Raw genomic sequence first — 26,419 nt, forward strand, 5'->3', positions numbered from 1 at the left:
CATTTCAAGGTCCTGGAGTGGCCTAGCCAGTCTCCAGATCTCAACCCCATAGAAAATCTGAGGAGGGAGTTGAAAGTCCGTGTTGCCCAACGAAGCCCCCAAACATCACTGCTCTAGAGGAGATCTGCATGGAGGAATGGCCCAAAATACCAGCAACAGTGTGTGAAAAGCTTGTAAAGAGTTAGAGAAAACGTTTGGCCTCCGTTATTGCCACCAAAGGGTACATAAAAAAGTATTGAGATGAACTTTTGGTATTGACAAAATACTTATTTTCCACCATGATTTGCAAATAAATTCCTTAAAAAATCAAAAAATGTGATTTTCTGTTTTTCTTCCCACATTCTGTCTCTCATGGTTGAGGTTTACCCATGTTTACAATTACAGGCCTCTTTAATATTTTCAAGTGGGAGAACTTGCAGAATTAGTGGTCGACTAAATACTTATTTGCCCCACTGTACATGACCCAAAATTATATCTCCACAAACGTGGATGCCAGGACTCAATTATACAGTAATTATCTCAGCCAGTAGGTGAAACCTACAGAAGGCGGAGATTATGTATTTGGTTCCGTATGTTTGTGCTCAAGTTAACTCGAGAACTAATAAAGGGATTATAATCAAATTTGCTGTATATACAGTGCCTTGCAAAAGTATTCGCCCCCCTTGAATCTTGCAACCTTTCGCCACATTTCAGGCTTCAAACATAAAGATATGAAATTTATTTTTTTTGTCAAGAATCAACAACAAGTGGGACACAATCGTGAAATGGAACAACATTTATTGGATAATTTAAACTTTTTTAACAAATAAACTGAAAAGTGGGGCGTGCAATATTATTCGGCCCCTTTACTTTCAGTGCAGCAAACTCACTCCAGAAGTTCAGTGAGGATCTCTGAATGATCCAGTGTTGTCCTAAATGACCGATGATGATAAATAGAATCCACTTGTGTGTAATCAAGTCTCCGTATAAATGCACCTGCTCTCTGATAGTCTCAGGGTTCTGTTTAAAGTGCATTATGAAAACCAAGGAACACACCAGGCAGGTCCGAGATACTGTTGTGGAGAAGTTTAAAGCCGGATTTGGATACAAAAAGATTTCCCAAGCTTTAAACATCTCAAGGAGCACTGTGCAAGCCATCATATTGAAATGGAAGGAGCATCAGACCACTGCATATCTACCAAGACCCGGCCGTCCTTCCAAACTTTCTTCTCAAACAAGGAGAAAACTGATCAGAGATGCAGCCAAGAGGCCCATGATCACTCTGGATGAACTGCAGAGATCTACAGCTGAGGTGGGAGAGTCTGTCCATAGGACAACAATCAGTCGTACACTGCACAAATCTGGCCTTTATGGAAGAGTGGCAAGAAGAAAGCCATTTCTCAAAGATATCCATAAAAAGTCTCGTTTAAAGTTTGCCACAAGCCACCTGGGAGACACACCAAACATGTGGAAGAAGGTGCTCTGGTCAGATGAAACCAAAATTGAACTTTTTGGCCACAATGCAAAACGATATGTTTGGCGTAAAAGCAACACAGCTCATCACCCTGAACACACCATCCCCACTGTCAAACATGGTGGTGGCAGCATCATGGTTTGGGCCTGCTTTTCTTCAGCAGGGACAGGGAAGATGGTTAAAATTGACGGGAAGATGGATGCAGCCAAATACAGGAACGTTCTGGAAGAAAACCTGTTGGTATCTGCACAAGACCTGAGACTGGGACGGAGATTTATCTTCCAACAGGACAATGATCCAAAACAAAGCTAAATCTACAATGGAATGGTTAGAAAATAAACGTATCCAGGTGTTAGAATGGCCAAGTCAAAGTCCAGACCTGAATCCAATCGAGAATCTGTGGAAAGAGCTGAAGACTGCTGTTCACAAACACTCTCCATCCAACCTCACTGAGCTCGAGCTGTTTTGCAAGGAAGAATGGGCAAGAATGTCAGTCTCTCGATGTGCAAAACTGATAGAAACATACCCCAAGCGACTTGCAGCTGTAATTAGAGCAAAAGGTGGCGCTACAAAGTATTAACGCAAGGGGGCCGAATAATATTGCACGCCCCACTTTTCAGTTTTTTATTTGTTAAAAAAGTTTAAATTATCCAATAAATTTTGTTCCACTTCACAATTGTGTCCCACTTGTTGTTGATTCTTGACAAAAAATTAAAATTTTATATCTTTATGTTTGAAGCCTGAAATGTGGCGAAAGGTTGCAAGGTTCAAGGGGGCCGAATACTTTTGCAAGGCACTGTATTTGCACCGAAAAACACAAGCGCTGATTAAATTTCAGGGAATTAAGGTCACACATCACAGAGGTCAGAAAATGAATTTTGCTATACTTGATAATAGATTAGCTCAAATTTGCAGAGGTCTGCTTTAAGAGCGCTCTTCTTGTTATGTTTTTTTTTTTTTTTTTTTTTTTTTTTTTTTTAAAGAATACATACAGTTACTCAACTTAAAACTAATTAAAAAAGAAATATACAGTACACTGATTATGGCCCCCAATAACATTCTGAATTTTTGTTTTTTCTTTTAAAATTTCATTGTATTTAACTCCGTGTCTGCCAGTCAAAATGGATGGATGTGTGGCACAGTCAGTGGCAGCCTATAGACCTTACTCACATGACGTCACAACCACGCCTCCGCGCCATATTGTCCGTCAACTCGTCGTGTTGATGAATTACCGCTACGTAAATTCCTCCTATTATGGCGTGTTTTTCTGCTCGTTAACATGAATAATCAAAATGGTGAAGGCGTGTGTGGCGGTTGGTTGCAATAACAGAGAAGATAGACTGAGAGACTTGAAGTTCTACCGTATTCCGAGTGACCCGGAGAAGAGAGCAAGATGGACTGCTGCAATTCGACGAGAAAACTGGGCTCCAAACGATTACCACGGATTATGTAGTAGTCATTTTATATCTCGTAAGATGCATTTAATATATATTTAGAGGGTTTTGGGCTGACAACCACAATTAAGATCATTGCGAGGCTAATCGCCGACAACATACAGTTTCAAATTCAAGATGCTTATTTCTTCCACCATCAATACATTTTGAATAATATTTAGCTGGTACCAAGTGAAAGAAGCTGGCCTCGTCTACGGATCATCAGTTAAACAGGTGTGTCCAAACCTTTTGCAAAAGGGGCCAGATTTGGTGTGGTAAAAATGCCGGGGGCTACCTTGGCTGATTTACATAGAACAATATATTTAAACTAGGGCTGTCAAACGATTAAAATTTTTTATCGAGTTAATTACAGCTTAAAAAATTAATCGTAATTAATCGCAATTCAAACCATCTATAAAATATGCCATATTTTTCTGTAAATTATATATTCTGTAGAATAAATTGTTGGAATGGAAAGATAAGACACAAGATGGATATATGCATTCAACATACGGTACATAAGGACTGTAGTGGGCCTTTCACTCTACTGTCATTTAAATCTGTCTATGCTGTCCTCACTCCGAAGCGTCTACTTTTTCCAAAGCTAGACAGCTAGTGAACGACGCCTTAATAATCAGACTTCTTCCTTTTTCATCTCATTTATTAATAAAATGGCCTCAAACCATTGTCCTCTTTAGACCGTCGTAAAACTACAAAAAAAAAAGTACACAAGCATTGCATTAGCAACAACGTTAGCTTAGCACGCTATACAGGTTCACTAAACATAAACAAAAAGCGTCTCATACAAAAAATATAACATTTCGCTTACTAACATAATATGTACATTCTTTACAACAACCATACTTACGGACAAATCTTGTCCAAGGATCATATAAGCACAACATTACAACGTAGGCGTCAGTCCGAGACGTCGTGCAGCCATATTGAACTGGCAAGAAAACAATTAACCATGTCGCAAAGCCACCACAAGAGTTCGCTGTTAGACAGCACAAAAAGCCTTGCTGTAAAACTTACCAAAAGGCAGAATACTGTCTGAGCGGGACATGTGCGTTAATTGCGTCAAATATTTTAACGTGATTAATTAAAAAAATTAATTACCGCGCGTTAACGCGATAATTTTGACAGCCCTAATTTAAACACATTTTAGCAACCCCTTCTGTGTGTCACATTTGCTTCATTATTTTTTTAAATTCATAATTTCAACAATCTCGTCTTTGTGGCGTTCTCTTTCGAAATACTGCTGCTGTGAAATTAAACTAGCTTCAAGTTGCTATAATTTCTTGCTGCGTATCTTCCCTGTAATGTTGTCGTACATGTCAGCGTGTCTTGTTTGGTAATATTGCGTCACATCGAACTCTTTGAAAACAGCGACTGTCTCCTTGCAAATGAGGCAGACACAGTTGTTGCGTGTTTTATTGAAGAAATAGTCCAATATCCACCTATCCTTGAAGCGTCGGCCATCGCAGTCAACTTTTTTTTTTATTGATTGTCGCCATTTTAGAAAATTGGAAGTAAAGGGTCACTTTACTTATAGGGTCTATAGACCCTACTCACAAACGTCACAGAATGACGTGTCGCTGTATCCAGCCGCCATATTGTCCGTCTGTGTTTATCCGTATTCTCAATGGTTTCAATTTGTCGTGCAATTTATAGTGCAATTCATGGAAGCCCCGGTGCTTTCAGACGCTGTAAACTCATTAGATGCGTTGCATAAAAGGCGTTATGTGGAAAAGCTTCAGTCTATCCATTCGCCAGATCCATATTTGATGCCTAAATCGATATTTTTTGACCCGCTGTCTTCACCCTCTCTGCCTGACATCTGCTTCCCTGATATCTACAACTATCTTGTCCACACAAAATCAGCTTATTCTCACGAAAGTTTGAAAAACTTTAAAGAGCACTCTAAGCAACATTACCCCGTGTGACCCTTTACTTCCAATTTTCTAAAATGGCGACAATCAATAAAAAAAAAAAGTTGACTGCGATGGCCGACGCTTCAAGGATAGGTGGATATTGGACTATTTCTTCAATAAAACACGCAACAACTGTGTCTGCCTCATTTGCAAAGAGACAGTCGCTGTTTTCAAGGAGTTTGATGTGACGCAATTTTACCAAACGAGACACGCTGACATGTACGACATTACAGGGAAGATACGCAGCGAGAAATTGTAGCAACTTGAAGCTAGTTTAATTTCTCAGCAGCAGTATTTCGCAAGAGCCCGAGTGTCGAAAGAGAACGCCACAAAGACGAGATTGTTGAAATTATGAATTTAAAAAAATAATAAAGCAAATGTGACACACAGAAGGGCTTGCTAAATTTTGTTTAAATATATTGTTCTATGTAAATCAGCCAAGGTAACCCCCCGCATTTTTACCACACCAAATCTGGCCCCCTTTGCAAAAGGTTTGGACACACCTGTTTAACTTCTTTCACTTGGTACCAGCTAAATATTATTCAAAAAATAATGATGGTGGAAGAAATGAGCATCTTGAATTTGAAACTGTATGTTGTCGGCGATTAGCCCCGCAATGATCTTAATTGTGGTTGTCAGCCCAAAACCCTCTAAATATATATTAAATGCATCTTACCAGATATAAAATGACTACTACATAATCTGTAGTGATCGTTTGGTGCCCAGTTTTCTCGTCGAATTGCAGCAGTCCATCTCGCTCTCCTCTCCGGGTCTCTCGGAATACGGTAGAACTTCAAGTCTCTCCGTCTATCTTCTCTGTTATTGCAACCAACCGCCACACGCGCCTTCACCATTTTGCTTATCAATGTTAACGAGCAGAAAAACACGCCATAATAGCAGGAATTTACGTAGCGGTAATGTGTCAGCACGACGAGTAGACTGACAACATGGCGCGGAGGCGTGGTTGTGACGTCATGTGAGTAGGGTCTATAATTTAAATGAATGCCCTTTAAAAGGTTAATATGGTAATAGTGGCAATAAGGAGTACATCTTAAGGCTTTGATATAAATTCCCATCAGAGCTTTTTGGAGTGGGAATGTTGATGCTTACCTCTCCACGGCACGGTCCAGAAGGTAAAAGAGTGCTTGCAGAACGACGTGGTTTCCAGTCTTGTTTGGATGATGAAGTTTGGCAGTGTACAAGGCGATGGAAGCTCCTGATGGATCCCGTGCACTCTGCAACACAGTTTGTTGTATCAAGTTTACAAGTCATCCACATCATCGGAAAAAAAAAACTGTTATAAATACTTTTATGTGAATAATTAAGATGATAAACCACTTTTTCTATAATTTCTTGAAGTTCAAATAAGTATGAGGAAGTTTAAATTTCCCCACAAGGGGGCATTGGAGTTCATCACTTGGACTTTTTGTCCATTGCAGGAAGAGCAACCCTGGATTCAGTAAATGACGCTGGAGAGGAAGACAATTTAACAGCACCCAATACAGGAATACAGCTAAAAATACTGCAGACAGGATATGAACAATGTGCGCAGCATCCACGTCAATCGTTCGCATCAGTAGGGAAGGCGAGAAACGCAGTCTTTACAGGAAGAATTTACTGAACAAAAACTTCTGTATCTTAATGTGGCACATCTAGTTGGCTTGGAAATGTTTTATTCTTAATTAGAAAACGTTCCTGCACGTAAAAGTTACACATTAATCTCTCAAATGTACAAAGTCAAATGCTAATTAAATATAAATACTGTATTTCCAAAATAGTGCCAGGGTGCATTTCTTTACTTAACTTCAGAGGTGGTGGAGGCCTTTATTGTGCAAGCACATTTTTGGAACGCATAGTTGAAAACAACATACCGTATTTTTCGGAATATAAATCGCAGTCCCCCCCCATAGTTTGGCTGGAGGTGCGACTTATACTCTGGAGCGACTTATGTGTGAAATTATTGACACATTATAATATATCACATATTATTTTGGTGTTTTGGAGTGACACTGGTGATTTGGTAAACTTGTTAGCACGTTCTTTATGCTATAGTTATCTGAATAACTCTCAATGGCTATATTACGTTAACAAACCGGCCACGTTCACTTTTCGTTGGTCATGCATCATGTAACATTATCATACTGTACACTTATTCCCCATGTTGTTCTCTTTTGTATTTTTATTTTAAATTGCCATTCAAGATGACCTATCTGTTCTATGTGTCGGATTTTATCAAGTAAATTTCCCCCAAAAATGGGACTTCTACTCCGGTGCGACTTACAGTTGTGGTCAAAAGTTTACATACACTTGTGAAGAACATAATGTCATGGCTCTCTTGAGTTTCCAGTTATTTCTACAACTCTGATTTTTCTCTGATAGAGTGATTGGAACAGATACTTCTCTGTCACAAAAAACATTAAGTTTGGTTCTTTTATGACTTTATTATGGGCGGACAGAAAAAAGTGATCAAATCTGCTGGGTCAAAAATATACATACAGCAGCGCTAATATTTGGTAACATGTCCCTTGGCCATTTTCACTTCAATTAGGCGCTTTTGGTAGCCATCCACAAGCTTCTGGTTGAATCTTTGACCACTCCTCTTGACAGAATTGGTGCAGTTCAGTTAAATTTGATGGCTTTCTGACATGGACTTGTTTCTTCAGCATTGTCCACAAGTTCTCAATGGGTTTAAGTCAGGACTTTGGGAAGGCCATTCGAAAACCTTAAATCTAGCCTGATTTAGCCATTCCATTACCACTTTTGATGTGTGTTTGGGGTCATTGTCCTGTTGGAACACCCAACTGCGCCCAAGACCCAATCTTTGGGCTGATGACGTTAGGTTATCTTGAAGAATTTGAAGGTAATCCTCCTTCTTCATTATCCCATTTACCTCTGTAAAGCACCAGTTCCATTGGCAGCAAAACAGCCCCACAGCATAATACTACCACCACCGTGCTTGACGGTAGGCACGGTGTACTTGGGGTTAAAGGCCTCACCTTTTCTCCTCCAAACATATTGCTGGGCATTGTGGCCAAACAGCTCGATTTTTGTTTCGTCTGACCACAGAACTTTCTTCCAGAAGGTCTTATCTTTGTCCATGTGATCAGCAGCAAACTTCAGTCGAGCCTTAAGGTGCCGCTTTTGGAGCAAAGGCTTCCTTCTTGCACAGCAGCCTCTCAGTCCATGGAGATGCAAAACACGCTTGACTGTGGACACTGACACCTGTGTTCCAGCAGCTTCTAATTCTTGGCAGATCTGCTTTTTGGTGATTCTCGGTTGAATCTTCACCCTCCTGACCAATTTTCTCTCAGCAGCAGGTGATAGCTTGCGTTTTTTTCCGGGTCGTGGCAGTGACAAAACAGTGCCATGCACTTTATACTTACAAACAGTTGTTTGCACTGTTGCTCTTGGGACCTGCAGCTGCTTTGAAATGGCTCCAAGTGACTTTCCTGACTTGTTCAAGTCAATGATTGTTCAAGTCAATAATCACTCACAACAAATTGCTATTTCGTGTTGCTGTATGTATATTTTTGACCCAGCAGATTTGATCACTTTTTCTGTTAACCCATAATAAAGTCATAAAAGAACCAAACTTCATGAATGTTTTTTTGTGACAGAGAAGTATCTGTTCCAATCACTCTATCGGAGAAAAATCAGAGTTGTAGAAATAACTGGAAACTCAAGAGAGCCATGACATTATGTTCTTCACAAGTGTATGTAAACTTTTGACCACAACTGTATGTATGTTTTTTTCCTCTTCGTTGGGCATTTTATGGCTGGTGCGACTTATACTCAGGTGCGACTTAGGCTACGTTCATACTACAGGTCTTAATGCACGAATCCGATTTTTTCGTGTTTTTCCGACTCGAGTGAGGCATTAACTTGACGGTCTGAACGTGACAAGTCGCATCGAACGGGACCATTTCAAATCCGATCTGGGTCACTTTCGTATGTGGTCTAAATCCGATCTGGGCCACATTTGTCCAGACTGTCGCGGCGGTCTGTACTGTCCAGTCCCGCAAATCGGATTTAATGCAGCAATTACGTCATCAAATAGCGAGAGAGTCGTTACCGTAGCGATGCACCTGTGCGTTTTTAGCGCCTAGCTTGCAGTGAACACGGCTTTTGAGGAAGGGCTGAGCTTGACAACAGTCATAAAAAATAAAAATGGGTTGAGGATAAGCCTGAGAATGCTCAGTTTTCTCTCTGTTCCAAGTGAGCAATATTTCAACAAATTCCTCCACGGCCGAGAGTCGGGACAAACTGCCCGTATGTGTGTGTGACGTGCACGGACAGTGCGTGCATGCTATCGATCCATATAAACTTTGAATATAAGCCTAAACAGGGATTATGTATGTCTGTTATTTGTGTCCACCTTTTGGAAAGCAAAATATGATATCCCTGGAATGACGGATGACGTCTGTCATTTGTTTTGATGGTTCTGCGCATGCGGGTCTTCTTGCTTAGCGCGTGTCGGACTGCGAATTAGTGCGCATGCGTAATACTTGAACGGTCTCAATGGATAAAGGCAGTCTGAACGGGCACGCCAAAAAAACGGATATGACAAAAAATCGGATTCGTGCATTAAGACCTGTAGTATGAACGTAGCCTTATAGTCCGAAAAATACGGGTAATAGGTAAATTCGAAACTAGGCAGATTTTCACTTTGGTTTATGGGAGGATCTGTTGTGATGTCATTGTAGCGTGCGGCAAGAACATTTTACCTTAGTTAGAATGCTTTGCACGTTTGAAGGAGGATTTTGCAAGGCAGATACTTCATTCTTACTAAGTAATTGTTTTTATAGCTCGTTGGAAGCCTGAGAAAAACATTTTCAAATTCCCACGAAAAACAAAAGAAATAGCTGCAGGGAATCAGGAGAATAAACTCTGCGTTCTGTCCGATTATGTACTTGTATGATAATGTAGCGCTGTTCCACAGATGAAATGCTGCTCAGAGTGCTCACTTATTATTGTTAATTAACAGTATTGATGTAATTGTGGATTAACCACGCTTAGTGTACACTGAACTGCATTTATGAAGTAGTGTGGGTGTCACCTTTTCTGTATTAAAATGCAAATAAATGTATTCATTTTTATTTTACTCATTTTTACAACAATTTGATGACTGCAATTGTATTAACTTTGTACATTATATTTAATATGACGTAAATGTTCTGTAGCTCTGCACTAATTGTTCGTCGCGTCTTCATTGCCCGGCCTTCACATTTGTGCTCTTGCCACCCATCTAGACATGTGCCGATTACCGGTTTAAGGTATACCGTAGTATTAAAAAAATGTTTCCAACATACCGTCCCAACGGTATTAGCTATTTTTTTATGTCCCAAAATACAGCGAGGAATCCCTCGCTTGCAGCTGCAAGGCTCAACCCTCCCCTACCAGTTGTTGCTCAGTGTCCTTGAGTCAGCTATGCCACACAATGACTGGAAGAGGTGAAACTCCTGAAGCCCCCCACCCCCCCCCACCCCCATTGAAGAAAACGAAATCGCTGGTATGGTAATACTTCGGCTATCTAAAAGTTAGACGGCCGTGGCTTAGAGCAGGGGTCCCCAACATTTTTTGCACCACGGACCGGTGTTATTTGGGTCTTTTTTTTCCATGGACCGGTGTTCTGACAAATTTTTCAACCCATCAAAAATTGCAACGATGCGGTTCTGCGCATGAGCGTAACGTTAAACATGGCCGCAAATGCAGTGATTGAAAAGAAAAAAAACAAAAAAAACACTACAAACTTTCTTTAAAGAAAGGAATATTAACTTACGTTTGATCATGGAAGGAAATGTAGAAAAGTTCTCCACAGATCCATCCTGATATGTTAGCTGCACACAACAACTGCACACCGCTCTCTCACCATTAACGACTTTGCCTTGTCGTTAAGCATTAATTAAGAAGCCCGCTTCACAAAGATACGATGTTGGAAATTGCAGCAGGGTTTTCAATGCTCTCGTAGCGATGTCAGGATATTCCGGAATGACTTTAATCCAGAACCTCGATAGAGTTGTTGTCTCAAATGTACGTTTAAGATCGCCGTCAATTGCGATCTCTACAAGCTGATCCTCCTGTTGCACAGACATGCTCGAATCACTCGGTTTATTCACAAACGGGTCACAAATCCACTCCTTCGCAGTTCATGGGTCTTCGAGGTTGTAGGCTCATCTTCTGGTTCGTCAGGTGCCCTTTTCGCCGTAAAAAAATTCTCCAATGACATCTGTTTTCCAGTTATCTTCGCTCGTGTGGGGGCTAATTATTTCTGGGAACAAATGTGCTGTGCCCACGGCCAAGTAATAAGTTATCATCGAGGACAAGCGCACTTACAGTAGATGTATTATATACACAAAACAAGATGTACTGCTAGCAGTCCAATCAATGGATTTCTATGACGACATTCTAATATATCCTGTAGTATTATATCTGGAGTAGACCGCGATATTGGTGTGTTAAGCAGGGGTACAGGGTTAATTCGGCCAGAATGCGGTCGTTAATAAATTATTATTTCTGTGCGGCCCGGTAGCAAATACGCCGCGGCAGATGGGGACCCCTGGCTTAGAGGATGAGGGCCAACAGACATGTAAAACATGTTTGCGCAGGGTGGCTGCCGAGGAGGCAATACCTCCAATATGATTTCGCATTTATACAAATTTTAAGGTTGGTAAACACTGTCATGAACGTTTACCACTTGCTACAAGAGTTAACTCCAGCATGTTTAGTGTGTCTAGCGGTGGTAAAACGTGTTTTTTTTCTTTCTGTCAATTATCTGTGTTGAGAAAGATGGTGGGTATATTGTAAACATGATATGAATCATAAACACGTGCTTTTATGGAAAATAATTCAATTATTTTTGTTCTAATGGTAATAATTTTGAGCTGTGGTTGTGGGTAGAAGGACAGCAATTATTTGAATTTTATTTAATATTTCAGTTATTTTTTAAAATTTATCTTAACATTATACTTGTGTTCCAATATGCTAATATGTTTTGAAAAATAAAACCCTCTTCATTGGAAAAAAAAGTTGTTGTTTTTTTAACCCAGATTTCTCAAAGTAACACATTTTAGAGCTGTAATTGCAATACCGTGATACCATATTTTTTTCTTCAGGTTATAATGCAGTCAGAATCTCATACCGGCACATGCCTACACCCAACCAACTGCGAATGCACCGAAAAAACATCAACAAAGACCCTCCTATTACATTGAAGCCTATTGCCGTCGATCGTTAATGTAGAACTTTACCAGCACTGTGAACTTTCCACTGAGCAGCTCGGAACGCAGAGGTTCTTCCTGAGGTTGAAGTCTGACGATTCCTTCTTTAAGACGCGTTTCCTGAAGAGACCAAAAGGCCGAGTCAGTATGAAATAAACCAATTAGGATCAGCAAGCGAGCCACAAAGATTTGGGACGCTACCCTGTAGCTGTGAAAGAGTTCAATTGCTCGGAAGACGTCGAACTTGCGCGCCATGAGGAACTTGACTGCCAATTCCCTGGAGAGCGGAGAGACGCCATGCTGATTGGTCCATAGGGTGATTTCCTCTAAGAACTGTTTGGTGGCCTGAAAAAGATGCCCCAAACGTTACAATACTCAAAACAGAAAAAAACACCATATACTTACTGTATGTACAATCCAGCTATGTATACTAATTTTGAAAAATTCAAATACAGTGAGTCTCCACATGTTGGATAAACCGAATGAACCTTGCTTCAAATAGTAAATATTTAAGGGTTTGTAATTTGTATATAGAAGCCACAAAATGATGGCATCAAACGCAAAGTACCGGTACATATGTCAGTGCAGGGATGACGAAACGGGCACAGGTCCCGGAACATACGCAGAAAATGGTGCTGAAAATAACACGAAAATGCCCACTTGCCATGCTGTGGGACTTACAAGCCTCAATTTCACATCATATTCAATGTTATAAATTTTATGACAACAATTTACAATTATTTAGGCTATACTCTGTTGGTGGTCCACCTAGCTGACTGCTGGCGCTGTAGCTGGGCCCCCACTCTGGGTGGCGCTGAACCTGACCAGCTGCAGCAGGGGTCGCGTTAAACGAATATTTTCCGTCGTCGACCGGTTTTTTAAAATGGTGACGGAAAAAAACTGAAGTCCATCCGTCATTTTGACAGGTTGCAATTCACACCCCAGACCACAGGGTGGCGAGTGAGCATATTAATTAGCTATTGTCTCTCTTGATGCATGACGTCGTTGGTCTTACTCGGAAAAATGTCAAGGCAACTGAGTGTTTGCCTGGCATGGCCAGACTGTTCTCCCTGTATTTTTCAAACACTGAGAGAAAAGTCTGGGCCACAGCCTCTCGAGTAGGTACAGAATCAATCGATAAATCAAATTTGTTTATTTGCGTGACGTGTTCTTCACGAGCAACGTCACTCTTGCGCGCCGAAAGTCGTCTCTACAACAACACGGATGGTGGGAGAGCCGAGAATATGTTCCAATCCGCGGTAAATTCAGTTTTAAATGAGCTAAAACACATCGACACGAGACACTGACAACAGTCTGTCTCGCGCTAGCCATGTTGAATAAACTCCGTTCTCCTCGTATGTTTACTTCCGCGCACAAGTCCCTCGTCCTGCCCTCGTCGCTTTGCTAACGGCATGTCTGCCCGTCGCTGATTGGTGCACTCCGCTGTCTGTTTGCCTCTTGTTAAGCTTGTTCGGACAGAATATTAATTAAAAATGAATGAAAACTAAATACTATTGAATATGTCATTATTATCATTTTAAAAATGTAAGTGACGGGTAAAAATAGATTATGACTGGATTTTTATGACACTGTCAGTCAAAATGACAGACAACGAAAAAGTCTAGCGCAACCTCTGGGTAGCAGCCTCCTGCCCTGGTTTGGCTAGCTGCTGTGGCGCTAGCCTCTTGCAACACCCGGTCCTGCCCATTAGCATGTCGCTGCAGCTGCCCTCATCGCCGTTTGTTGCTTTTCTGACTCGTTTTGAACCATCTTCTTTTTGAAAAAAGACTGTAAATGCAACGGTCTTCTTGGCATGTTGAAATATCGTTTGATCCTGGCTGCTTGCTCCCCAGATGCCGCAAATTTCCAAAGCTTTTTTTTTTTTTAAATGTCAGGGACGCAATTTTTTGGTCCAGCTCTTCAGTGCATCAACAAATCTCCGACTCTTACAAATGACGTTAAATTTTTATAAATAACATGATATTCTTGGGATTCGTTCTGTAAATGAATTTATGCATCTTATTATTTTATTTTATACTGTAATGTCCGTAACTATGCACAGTCGCTTTAAGAGATGCTGGGACTGGAGAGCTGTCAGGTAGTAGGACGCGAGGGGGGGGGGGACTGGCGAGAAGCAAAAGTTAGCGGTCGAATGTGGCGGCAGTCCACTGTTATTTTGTTTATCGTTTTCTTATTGCTGCCACAATAAAAAGGAGAAATCCATCAACGAGTCCCCCCCATTCGGGACTATTACAATACATTTTTAAAAAACGTTTTTATATTATTATTTTCTATACACGAGAGGTGCCGGATCTGCCCAAATAAGTCCCGGAACACAGGGAGGCCAAAATCAAGAGGTGCCGGCCGGATCTTGTTCCGACAGGATCCGGCACTGTCTGTATGGCATGTTGAAATATCGTTTGATCTTGGCTGCTTCCTCCCCAGATGCCGCAAATTTCCATTTTTTTTTTTTTTTTTTTAATGTCAGGGACGCAATTTTTTGGTCCAGCTTTTCAATGCATCAACAAATCTCTGACTCTATCAAATGACGTTAAATTTGTATAAACAACATATATTCTTGGGATTCATTCCGTAAATGAATTTATGCATCTTATTATTTTATTTTATACTGAAATGTCCGTAACTATGCACGTTCCCTTTAAGAGACGCTGGGACTGGAGAGCTGTCAGGTAGTAGGAAGCGAGGGGGTGGGACTGGCGAGAAGCAAAAGTTAGCGTCGAATGTGGCGGCAGTCCGCTGTTATTTTGTTTAACCTTTTTGTTATTGTTGCCACAATAAAAAGGAGAAATTCGCCCCCCCCACCCCCACCCCCATTCGGGGCTATTACAATACATTTTTTAAAAGCGTTTTTATATTATTATTATTTTCTAGACACGAGAGGTGCCGGTTCTACCCAAATAAGTCCTGGAACACAGGGAGGCCAAAATCAAGAGGTGCCGGATCTTGTTCCGGCAGGATCCGGCACAAATTAACCCCTGGTTATAACAATTGCACAAATACACAAACTTCTTGTGTACCCGCAATTTAGCCAATCAGTTGCTTGAAAAGGCAACAGCAACTGCGTTTGTATTGATATTCAATGTAAACCGTAGAAATCCTCAAGGATGATATTATTCTGGCCAACATATCTATTATATACAGTTATCTATTGCTTAGACGCAGTTCCTAACCATATTTTTTCCTCTGTAGAACCAGGGTTGCAAGGAAGGACCAACCTAAGTTGTGAGTTGGCAGTGGTGAGAGTCAAAATCAAATTTGTAAAACAATTTTTTTTTTTCCAAGGGTAACATAAAATGAAATTTACTCAATCTTTTAATAATTTTTAATACAGTCAATTCTAAATCAGATTTAAAGCATGATATCAATTACTTGAATTTTTAGCTAGTCACTCAAACAGCACTGTACGGTACTACCATTGATTGACACAATTCTAAAACTGTTTTTACAACTAAAGCCATCGCCCCTTTTGTGTAAATAAACATGGACAGGCAGTTTACCAAACAAGAAATGCATTGTCAAATCAATTCAAAGTAACTCCAATCAGCTTTGAAAAGGCTTCCCCCAAACAAGTCAAGTATTTAGCTAGCAGTCTCCCAGGGTGTGTTGAGTGTGTGGGGGCTTCCTGTGCACCCCCACTCCTAGTCTTCGCCATCTCAGCACCCCACAACAACGCCGCCTTCTGCTTTTTGTGGTCAGGCGGGACCCATGGGCATGGAGGGGGGTGCATGCAGGAAGTCCACTTATGGGATTCTCTTAAAGAGTACAAAACGCTCAGTGAGGGGCGGCGGGGCCTGAAGACAGGAAGCCACTGTGTCTGCACTTTACTCTCTCGAGGAAAGACGACATGAAGCTTCCCCTCTGTTCTCAGGCCTTAGCATGCACCACATGAGGTACCCGTGCACCTGACACTCAGATCAAACGGCCGCTTTATAGGGTACACCTCAAATCCAATCCAAAAATTCGAAACCCTTTTTTAACCCTACACAAAATGTCATAACGGTCACAAAAATATATACTATAATCAACCACTTTTTATAACTTTTTTCACGGATTCCGAACCATCCAGAAAATCTAATTAGCTATTCACGTTCCTCAAATTACCACAATCAAATTTCCAAATTAAGACCGCCAAAATTTTGAGAACTATTCCAATTCTCCTAATCTCATTTCCCCAAATGAATTGTCACATATTTACCTCCTCCCACACTTCAAACTAGGGCTGAAAAATAGTGGAAAAAACTTACATTGCGACTTTTTGGGGATTTGCAATATATTACGATATATATTGCAATATTAAAAGCTAGAAGAATTTACACCAGATGGCTTATGTTTGGGAAAACTTTGGTTCACTCATCATGTTTTTGTATTACTGTATGTCATTCAGTATTTTATTACATTGTTTTTCCCGAGTTTCCCTCTTGTTTTTCTCTTTTATCATTGTATTTTTAATGTTTTCCTTTTATTTTATATTATTTAAACAATTTATCATATTCTTCATTATTAAATGTTTTTTAGTTTCTGTAATTTCTATTGTTGCATTATAGATTTAAGGTGCTTCAACTGACTTCAATTGTATTTATTATTCATTCCTTTAAAGCAACACTAGATAACATTTGAGTTTTGGTCAACTTTGGCGACACCGGTGGACAAAAGTGTTATAGTAATAGTGTTTTGCCTTAAGGAAGACAAGTTTCCAATGAGCACCAGCGCACACCCGCACAGTGTTGTAAAATCGTGATCTCAATGTCACCTGCAGATGGATTAACCCTGTAACACCTAAGCCTATTTTGGCCGAATTTGCATGCCTTTGATGTTGCCTTTATATTTCAAAGAAAAAACTGTTCACAATGGCCAAGTTGGGTCCCTTTTTTCAGGACACCTTGAACTTCATGTCCAAACTGTTGTTTTCTTCACTGACCAATTTTAATCCACATTTTGGACCCCAAAAGACAAAAAAGTCCCAAAATCTTTTTTCAAAATTTGTAAGTTTGATGTCCCACTGACAACCAAACATGCTCGACCAACCGTTTTGAAGCTTGATAATATTTATTTAACTTGTTAGGATAAACATTCAATAAAAAAATAAGATTGAATAGTTTTATGTTTGACAATTCAACACAAACAGCAGGTATGGTCATAGGCGTTTTTGGCCTTTACACATACTATGGTCAAAACAGGTTATATACAGTGCAAAATAGTGAGAAAAAAAAGTATATATCGTCCAACACAGAAAGGGTTTGGAGGATATCTCTTTGTGAAGTTAGGTATTGTAGCCATCATCTTATCAAAGGTATATATGTACATGCAATTAAGCTTCTTGATCACACATCTATATAAAAATTTAAAAGATTCATCGTGAAGAAAAAAATATATATAACAATGAAAAAAACTATTTTCAAAAATATTGACAAGTAGTTCAGTTCAATTCAATTTTTTTCAGGCAGGTCACTGAGCTGCGTCACATACAACGTCACACAGCCTACTCTTCTGCCGTTTGCGCGCTACTGTCACTTCTACTCCCCGAGACGCCGACTAATCCGAGGAAAACTGACAAATACAGCTCATCCTATTCCTTAAGTTAATGAAATAATGCATTAGCTTGCGCTAAATTTAGTATTCGATTCATTCTGCACGTTTCAAAGTCACTCGCTCAATCCAACCGGCCGTTGCTTGCTTTGCGTGTCTCCTTTTCCTTAGTTGGCGCCTTGCTCGTCAATTTATTAAAAATGTTCACATTAGGTTCGTCATTCTTGACATCACAACAGCTCTTGGGATATGTAGTCTTTTGTGCTGCTTTCGGTTTTGAAAAAAGGACAAGAAATGATGGAAATATGGAGATAGACAAATGGTCCTTGCAGCGTTTTAATTAATTAAAACTCAAATGACATTATCTCCCGTTTTACATGGTCGATTGACTTCAAATAAAAACTGGTGTGGACATCAACTTCCGTACTTTCAAATGAGAGCAACCAGGGGCACGTGGGTGACGTAATTACAGCGTTACGAGGCTTCAAAGATGATATGCGTAAACGTGTCGCATCCGACACGTTCAGTGTTAAAGGGTCAAACAACATTTCTGTTTCCAGCGGCTGTGTGAATGGTAATAAGGTAGTGAATCTAGTTGTGGCTGAACAATGGCATATGACGGTTAGCAACCATGTGGCATAGTGTGGCTAATTAATTCATCAACATCTTTATAATGAATGGGGTAAGGAGAAAGTGATGTATGCCTTAAAGCAGTCAGCACATTTGTAGTTTTTTTAGTATGGCAGGGTTCCTGCCACCCTCCTCAAAGTTAATTAGTGCTGGTGAACAGACCCGCTCAAGATATAAAAGAGGCGTCATTAAACTAGTTGTCAGTCAACATATCACAAATGTTATGAAAATACTTTATAAAAGGTTGAAAAGTTACCTAGTGTTGCTTTAAGAAGTGACAGTGCAAAAAAAAAAAAAAAAAAAAGTAAAACCGCAATATATGATTGTATTACTATAAATATTGTTTAATCCAGGCTACGGGGGTTTATCTGAATGATGAAGATTGCTGTATATAAAAGGGATACAGGAGCCATGTCTCGGCACAATTGATGCTTTATGAAGCAAACCAAAAGTTTACGTCTTCAAAAAAAATAAAATAAATAATAATAATTGCACGTCCTGCGATAGGACACATTGCGATGGCGATATTCAAACGATATATTGTGCAGGCCTACTTCAAACTAATAAAAATTTTGAATGTTCAGCTCTTTGTGGAGAATTTTGTATCAACACAATGCCGAAAAATCATTTGCCCCCAAAACATCACATTTCCAAATAAACAAACACATTCAAACAAGTCTCATTCTACTTTTTAATCAAGTCAATTTCAAGATTCAAACGAATATGAATTTTCGAGTTCCATACCTTTAAGAACGACTGGTTGATAAAGCTCAATTTAAATTGATCTATGTTGCGAGAACTTTAGCAGGCTAATTTGACAGCTTGTCAACATTACACTCCTATTTCTTCAACCGATGTGAATGCTGTGAAATAGATTTTTGCCCTTGCTCTGTTGCGCACACAGTGCAGAAAAGTGAAGACTCTTTCACAGCGTTTTAGAGCTGAAACGATTTCTCGAATAATACGAGTAACTCCATTTTAAAAATTCGAGACATTCTCTCCGCCTCGAGGAATCCTTTAATTTTGCCAGCTCTAAGTATGACGTTTTGCCCGGATTACTTTTAGTGCGGCACAACGTGCTGACATCACATGCATGGAGGAAGAAGGGAGAGGCGGCGGATATATTTGATTCCAACCATGCATGAATATAGAGGTAACGACGAGGAAGCTGATGAAAGCGAAGAGAAAGGCACCAAGAAAAAGCAGAAAACGTTAAAGGTGTGGGAGCATTTCAAGCTGGAGATCAAGGCGAACACGGTTTCATGTATTCACTTTAAAGGGTATGCCAACACCTGGGGAAATGCTAATATTCCATCATTTATCCATCAACGCATGCCTTTTGAATTCATATCATGCCACTTTGTGTAATTAAACACATCGCATGTGCTCCAATACAGCAGGTACCATACCTTTATTTTGAACACTGCAAAAACTCAAAATCCTGTCAGGACTTACAATTTACACTTAAACTTAACTAGAACTTTAAATAGCTTGAAACATATGGAAATTCAATTGAAACACGTGGGAAAAACACCTAACTTTTAAGTGATGTCAAGCATAATGACATTTTAGATAAGAAATAAGATCTTATATATGAAAAAAATATCATTAGTTTTTTGAGTGAAAGCAGTGAATTTGTCGTTTCCTTTTTCGAGTCTCACATGAGATGGAATTGTTGGCCGTTTTCAACAATATACTGTGACTTTCCCACTATAAGGCGCACCTAACTATAAGCCGCTACCCACTAAATTTGGCAGGAAAACAGCATTTGTTCATAGAGAAGCCGCACTGGACTATAAGCCACAGCAGTCCTCACTGTATTATGTGATATTTGCACCAAAACATTTTAACTGGAAACCCTTTGACAGCAGCATCATACGACTGTCATAAGACCAAATGAACCACTATGAAGCTTTGAACCAATTGGCTGCAAAGCTTCATTGCTTCAAGAAGCTTCATTTGCCCATCACTGCTCCCTTGGGTGAGACAGTCAACCTCTGCTGCCACCTGCTATCAACATTTTTGTTGTCCAACATGCCTCCTAGGATGCATTGCAGCTCTACAGATGTGAATAACAATCAAAATTTATGTTCTGTGCTACTTGTTTCTTCAGTTATTCCAGTTGTTTCATTTATTGCTGGTTATGGTATTTGGTAACACTTTATTTGACAGTGGCACCATAAGACTGTCATTATACAATCATAATTATGACATGAGACTGTCATGAGCATTAATGAATGCTTATAAAAGATGTCATTTACTGTTATCCGGCAAATTATCTCACTTTTGAATGGATGTAAAAGATCCAAGCTGGACATAAATGGAGTTAGTGACATAATTTGCCAGATGACACTTAAAGCCTTCTGTCATAAGCATTCAGTAATGCCCATGATAGTGTCATGTCATAATTATGACAGTCTTAAGACACCGCTGTCAAATAAAGTGTTACCTACAGTATTAACCCAAATAAATCAACAAATAAGCCGCAGTGGACTATAAGCCGCAGGATTCAAAATGAAGGAAAAAAGTAGCGGCTTATCGTCCGAGAATTACAGTACATCTAAAATACAGACATTGATTGTGTAAAGATGGTTAAATATTAGGTGAAATGTATTTTTTTCTCATGTATATTTATAATTGCTCTTTACCTAAAAAATGTTTTATCCAATTACTCGATGGAATGTTCAGTAGAATACTCGATTACTAAAACATTCGATTGCTGCAGCCCTACTGCGTTTTTGTGTCTTGGCGCTAAAATCTATGAAAGTGTACAGCAGGAAACTTGCATCACTGTTTCAAAGCCACTTGGAGGTATAACAACATTATTGATAGCTTAAAGTCAAGTTCAGCCTCATAGATCTTTGTGCCAAAGACAACTTCCTGTCAGGTACGCTTTATGACTCTGAGGTTCGCTTCCCTCTACGCCCCTCACTTGCCCACTGGCTGTGACCCTGACTTCCTGGAGGAGAAGCTGTTGTTTGGTTTCACCGGAGGGGGGCTGGTGGGATCAAATCCACAGATCCGTTCTGGTGTGGTGTTGGCGCGCTAACAGCGGAGAAGTCATTTATTTGTTTCCTTAAGGATGCATAAATATTTACCTGATTGCAGCAGATGTTTCCCTTCACTTGTTCACCATGTTGGATTCTTACTAAGATTCGTTTCTGCAGCCACAAGCCTAACAAAACTATGCACTCTGGTTTGGATGGTTTTAGAGAAACAATCCTTCAATAAAAAAATTGCTGACACCATCTAAATGTTTGATTTGCGATGCTCTGTCGGTGTGTAAAAGCTAACGCAATTGTGTCAAGATCCTGCATTACTGTATTCTCTGGAAAATTCAAAGGCAGATCAATTCCAGGTCTTCAATTACAGTTATGATGGTGGTATTTTGCGGAATCTGACAGGTCAGTCATAGCACTAGTTGTGCCAGGAAGAGCACATCTGATTGCAACACTGTGAATCATCTACCTGGCAAAATTCCCGCCTTCTGTATCACTTTTGTAAGAGGCAGGATGGGGCCTGTTTTTTAAGGTTTCCCGCAATGTTACGACTTGGGTGAGAAGTTAAACACCTGACAAATATTTCATACTCACTGTTGTGTAATTAATATTGAGGTTGGACAACTATTTCATACCTTCAGGCGCTGGTGTCATCTACCGGATTGTCTGGACTATAAATTGCACTTTTGTTTGTTTTTTTTCTCTCCAGTGTGGCCAGGTTTTTGACCTATACTCAGGATTGATCGCAGGGTTTCCCCTACCTATAAAAGATTGTGGTGCACTGCCACACCAAACTATAAGCCGCCTCGCCTTGTAAATTAGTTTTTTTTTTTTTTTTTTTTTTAATTTAAAGATACTTTTTAATTTATAATTTGTATAAATTAACAATACGTCTGTGCTGCTATTTGCGCCAGTGTGGGAAACAAGTTTACCTTTTGCATTGCATTGCTGCCATCTTTCAGTGAGAATAATTCACTGCAACTATTTTGTGGCACAGTTTGGCTCACCAATACTTGCAAAATGCTGTGTCTGTCGGTCGCATTGACACTCATGAGTGCTTTCTGCTACGTTTTCGCCTTGGAAATATCTAAGTATTTTACGTTTACAGTAACCTATTGATGCACAGTATACGCATACCTCTGTGGAGAAAAGTCATATGTACCAAAGTCTTGTTGTTGTATTATAGAAGCCAACCTATGCTTAAGGCTAGTAGTAGCTCAAGCAAGTTGTAATATCTATACAATAGTTGTGTATGTTAGTGTGTTGTACACTTTGTAGTGTATTGAGTATTTAATATGTTTATGTTTTTCGGTTATAGTTTCACATTATAAAAACGAGTGACTTCACATAAAAGCAAGAAAAGACCAAGCCTTGTGGTTTATTGAAGTACATTCAGTGATAGCTGGCTGTCGGGCAGTGCACAAGTAAACACACTGTTTTTGGCAGTACGACGTCTAAATGAATATATTTAGCTCATTATTTATGCATTATTAGCCAGAAGTAGTCTGAAATCGAATTTAAAATAAAAATTGTTCCTTTACACGTTTTATTTTGAAAATCACATTGGTTCTCCTGTTGCAAACTTGTGCCTGACTACGTTGGTGCGGAGTTGGAAATTGGGAGAAAAATCCACACAAAGGTACTTCAAGTTAAAGAATGTAATTCTGGTTTAAGCCTGTGAAAACGACCTTAATATTGACATAATGTTTAAGTTCTTTGTTGCGTGTGTTTGACCCAAATCTTCGCGTACTAGCGTAGCATTTGTTCCTTGCTGATATCACTGGTTGTAATTTCAGATGAGTATTTTCAAGTTTTAAGAAAAAAATCAAGTTGTCAACGGACGAGGGTCCGTGAACAGACGGACTATTATTTGTTATGGTAATGTAGTACGTATTAGGGCCAAATAAAGAAAAAAGGAAAAAAAGTACTATGAGATGTAAGTAGCTGTAATCAACTAGGCATTTTACGTACATGTACCGTAGCTGAGAGCTATGACATTAGCCTGGCTAATAAAATATTTCAAATAGATATTTGTTATGGTTTTTCTTGGGAAAAAATAAATGTGAAAAAAATTCTCATTTGTAATGATATGAAGCAAATTTGCTGTACCACGACATGTTGGGACTGTCCGACTCCGATGTAGCCCACCACCACCACAGCTTAAAAAAAAATCCTAGGGGAAACCCTGGACCGCTTGAGTATTTCACATCATCTGAAATGATAACACTGGCTGACCATGAGGGTCCTCGTCTTGTGATTAAGGAAGAACACAGCCTATTTTAATCAAGTCAGAGTAACCTAGTAACCAGTCAGATAACTATGAAAAGGATTATTGATTCTGAGCTGTATGATTAAATTTGTGAAATCTTTTGATTTTTATTAATTGATTTTGCATGTCTGGGGACCAGTTGGCCTTGGTATTTCTTAGACCAGGTCTACAGGTAGCTCCATGAATCTGGACAGTCAAAAACTGTTTTGGAGCCAAGCAGAGATATGATGCCTGAGCGTAGAAAGGACTCCACGAGGAAATCTTTAGATGCAAGGCACTACAGCTATGCTAAGCTAACGAGACTGTGGTAGAGCTGATTATTATCCCAAACAGTGAGCACAAGGCTATGGGACAGTTCTCCCAAAGAGTTTTTGGCATTTTTCCTTGCCGACATGGAGGGTGAAAACAGTGTTCAGATGGTTCTTGAACGTATCCACCATTAAGAAATAGTTTTCATTATGGTCTTTGGTTATTAATTATGAACAACTTTGACACTTTATTTAATGTATTTTGGGACTAATACTATCACGACTTTATACGGCAACTAGAGAATGAAGAAAGAATACTGAAATGCACCCAGAGCGTGCTAAAAACCAGCTAGGCAGCGTCATGAGGAAGCTTTCACCCCGAAGGCATAAACAGGACCGAAAAAAGAAATTCATGTTTGTTGTGTTTGGTAACACGGCTGCCAAATATTAAATAGCGACTGAAGCTCGCTTCTATTTGGGGCGAGCCGGTCGATGCCCAAAAGCAGGAAGTCGATAACATCACTCTCGGCGCACTCTTCCCACTTTCTCCGTTTCCTGGGAGCAAATACAACACATGCACACATGAGCACATGATAGACATACACAAGCACTCGACAATCCCTCCCCCTTTCACCTCCCTAAAAGAGTCTCGTGGAAATACTTTTAACAGCTGTCTGAATGAAGTTCCACTACACACGTGTATGAGTGTTCCCACAACACACACACACTACACACTACCCCACAAGGCTTTGGATGTAATAAGGGCGTCTGGTACTTTGGTGGGGGCCCTAGCTCACACAGGAAATGGAGTAGCCAGATCAGGCTTTCTACTGGTAATAGTAATGATGATGAATAATTGCCAAGCAACAATTATGACAATATTTATTAAACTTCTATGAGTCATATAATCTCATTTCTGCCAGCAGCATATCTGAAGGTGAAAAATGTAAGACCATATACTATGCATAATGATACATTAGGCCATTCTGTGAGCATCTGTGAGTATTATAGGCCAGGTGTTTACCATAATGTCGGCAGTCAATTAACACTTTGGATGCCATTTAAGGTGACAGATGTCTAATCTATTTAAACTGGGAGGAATGGCATCGATTGTCAATGTCACTGAAATATGAGCATTAACTTATAACACTTGCCTCTCTGTTACATCAGCTACGTTGAGTCGTTGTAGATCTGGTATAAGAGGGTTAAATTTGTCTACACTAGCATGCAGACGCTAATTGCTGCATTTCACATGGCATTTGCTTCATTTTATAGGCATGATTCAGCTGTAGCAATTGTTTAGATCACCCAATTATGCTGGGCAACCATATAATTAGTTTGTCCTCTGCAGCAAGAGAATATGAGGTAGTGCAGCTTTACATTTAGGTAAAGGTACCTAATACAATAATAGGTGCATTCGTTTTGACTCTAATTCCATTCAGTTCAGATCATTTAAAAATCTTATTTGTATGTCTTTTATGAGTCCAAATGTTCAACATCAGTTTTTTCCCCCCCACCAAAATGGACACAGGAGTGCCTAATGCACTCAAAAGGCATTGTGTGTGTCTACGTAAGGATTTCAGAGTATGGGAAATCTGAGTTGAACAGAGATGTTCATAACATTGATAACATGGATAAGTGTTATAGATTTAAAAAAAAAAAAAATAATGATATCAGTAATAGAACATCCACAATGGTGTACCGCACGTAGGCTATTTTTAGACCGTGACGTCGCATCGTAAAGCCGAAGTGGGACATTATAGACCCGCCCTCGCATAGACCCAATGTAATTTGTGCTACTTTTCTCCGGTAATCTTTCAAAAACGAACATGCCGATCACGCATTGCTTTTTTGGAACTTGTAGAAACGACTCTAGACATTACGACACGTGAAGGATGTTTTCTTCATACGTTTCCGGAAACCAAAAAACTCGGGAGGAAAAAATGTGAAGACCGAATCAACTTGCGCGGACTTTTAACACCATCTCAGTGAATCCATTCACATTTCATATGCAGTAAACATTATGTTGGGTTGGCATGGTCTTTCAGAGGACAAAGAGGTAAGCCATTTTTATATTTTTAACTTATTTTTTTAGCGTAACGTTGTGCCGTACTGCTTCTGTCTGACAATGAATGACCTGAAAATTACAATGGTATCTGACTGCCACTGTTACCGTTTCTGTTATATATATTAAAAAAAAACAACTTTAGTAAGGGGGGAGTGTAAATAAACTATTGAATTAAGATGTATTATCAATGAAAAAATTAAAAGTGTTCGTTGGCTGTCACTGAGTAGCATTTGCGATCGCTACACAAAGCTAACTAAATTACCCCCAAGAACGGTAAGAGACGTAGGACAACCAGAGGATATATAAGAAAGACAAGGCTGATGGTAAAGGATAGCTTGTTGTAACAGGAGAATGTCATTGTCAGTCGCGTCAATAAAAAAGCTAAAGCTATGCTTAGGTCGGCTCGTTTGTTTCGTCTTTTTCAGCCTTCGACACTAAAGCCATCTCTGTAACTGAACATTTTTATGTTCTTCCACATCTTTGCCAGTCAATTTGGCACCAGGCACATCATTTTCGGAGAGAATTGGTAGGTTTAGCTCTGTAAACATCTCCGTCGTACATGATTTCCATTAATTTCCTATTAGGGACAAACGGTGGCCTGTCCCTTCTTAGCAACAGTAG

The 26,419-nt window shown here is 39.7% G+C and overlaps 1 protein-coding gene across 1 annotated transcript in view; it reads right to left on the bottom strand.

Annotated features, from left to right (window-relative positions):
• Positions 1-26,419, bottom strand: part of ptpn9a (protein tyrosine phosphatase non-receptor type 9a) — a 51,852-nt gene that overhangs the window by 18,191 nt on the left and 7,242 nt on the right. The window contains exons 2-4 of the mRNA XM_057835798.1: positions 12,239-12,382; positions 12,068-12,157; positions 5,931-6,055 (exon numbers count right to left, since the gene is read on the bottom strand). Of these exons, the coding sequence (XP_057691781.1) occupies positions 5,931-6,055; positions 12,068-12,157; positions 12,239-12,382 (359 nt within the window). The remainder of the gene's footprint in view (positions 1-5,930; positions 6,056-12,067; positions 12,158-12,238; positions 12,383-26,419) is intronic.

This window comes from Corythoichthys intestinalis, chromosome 5 (genome assembly GCF_030265065.1).
Source record: "Corythoichthys intestinalis isolate RoL2023-P3 chromosome 5, ASM3026506v1, whole genome shotgun sequence".
NCBI classification, from domain to species: Eukaryota; Metazoa; Chordata; class Actinopteri; order Syngnathiformes; family Syngnathidae; genus Corythoichthys; species Corythoichthys intestinalis.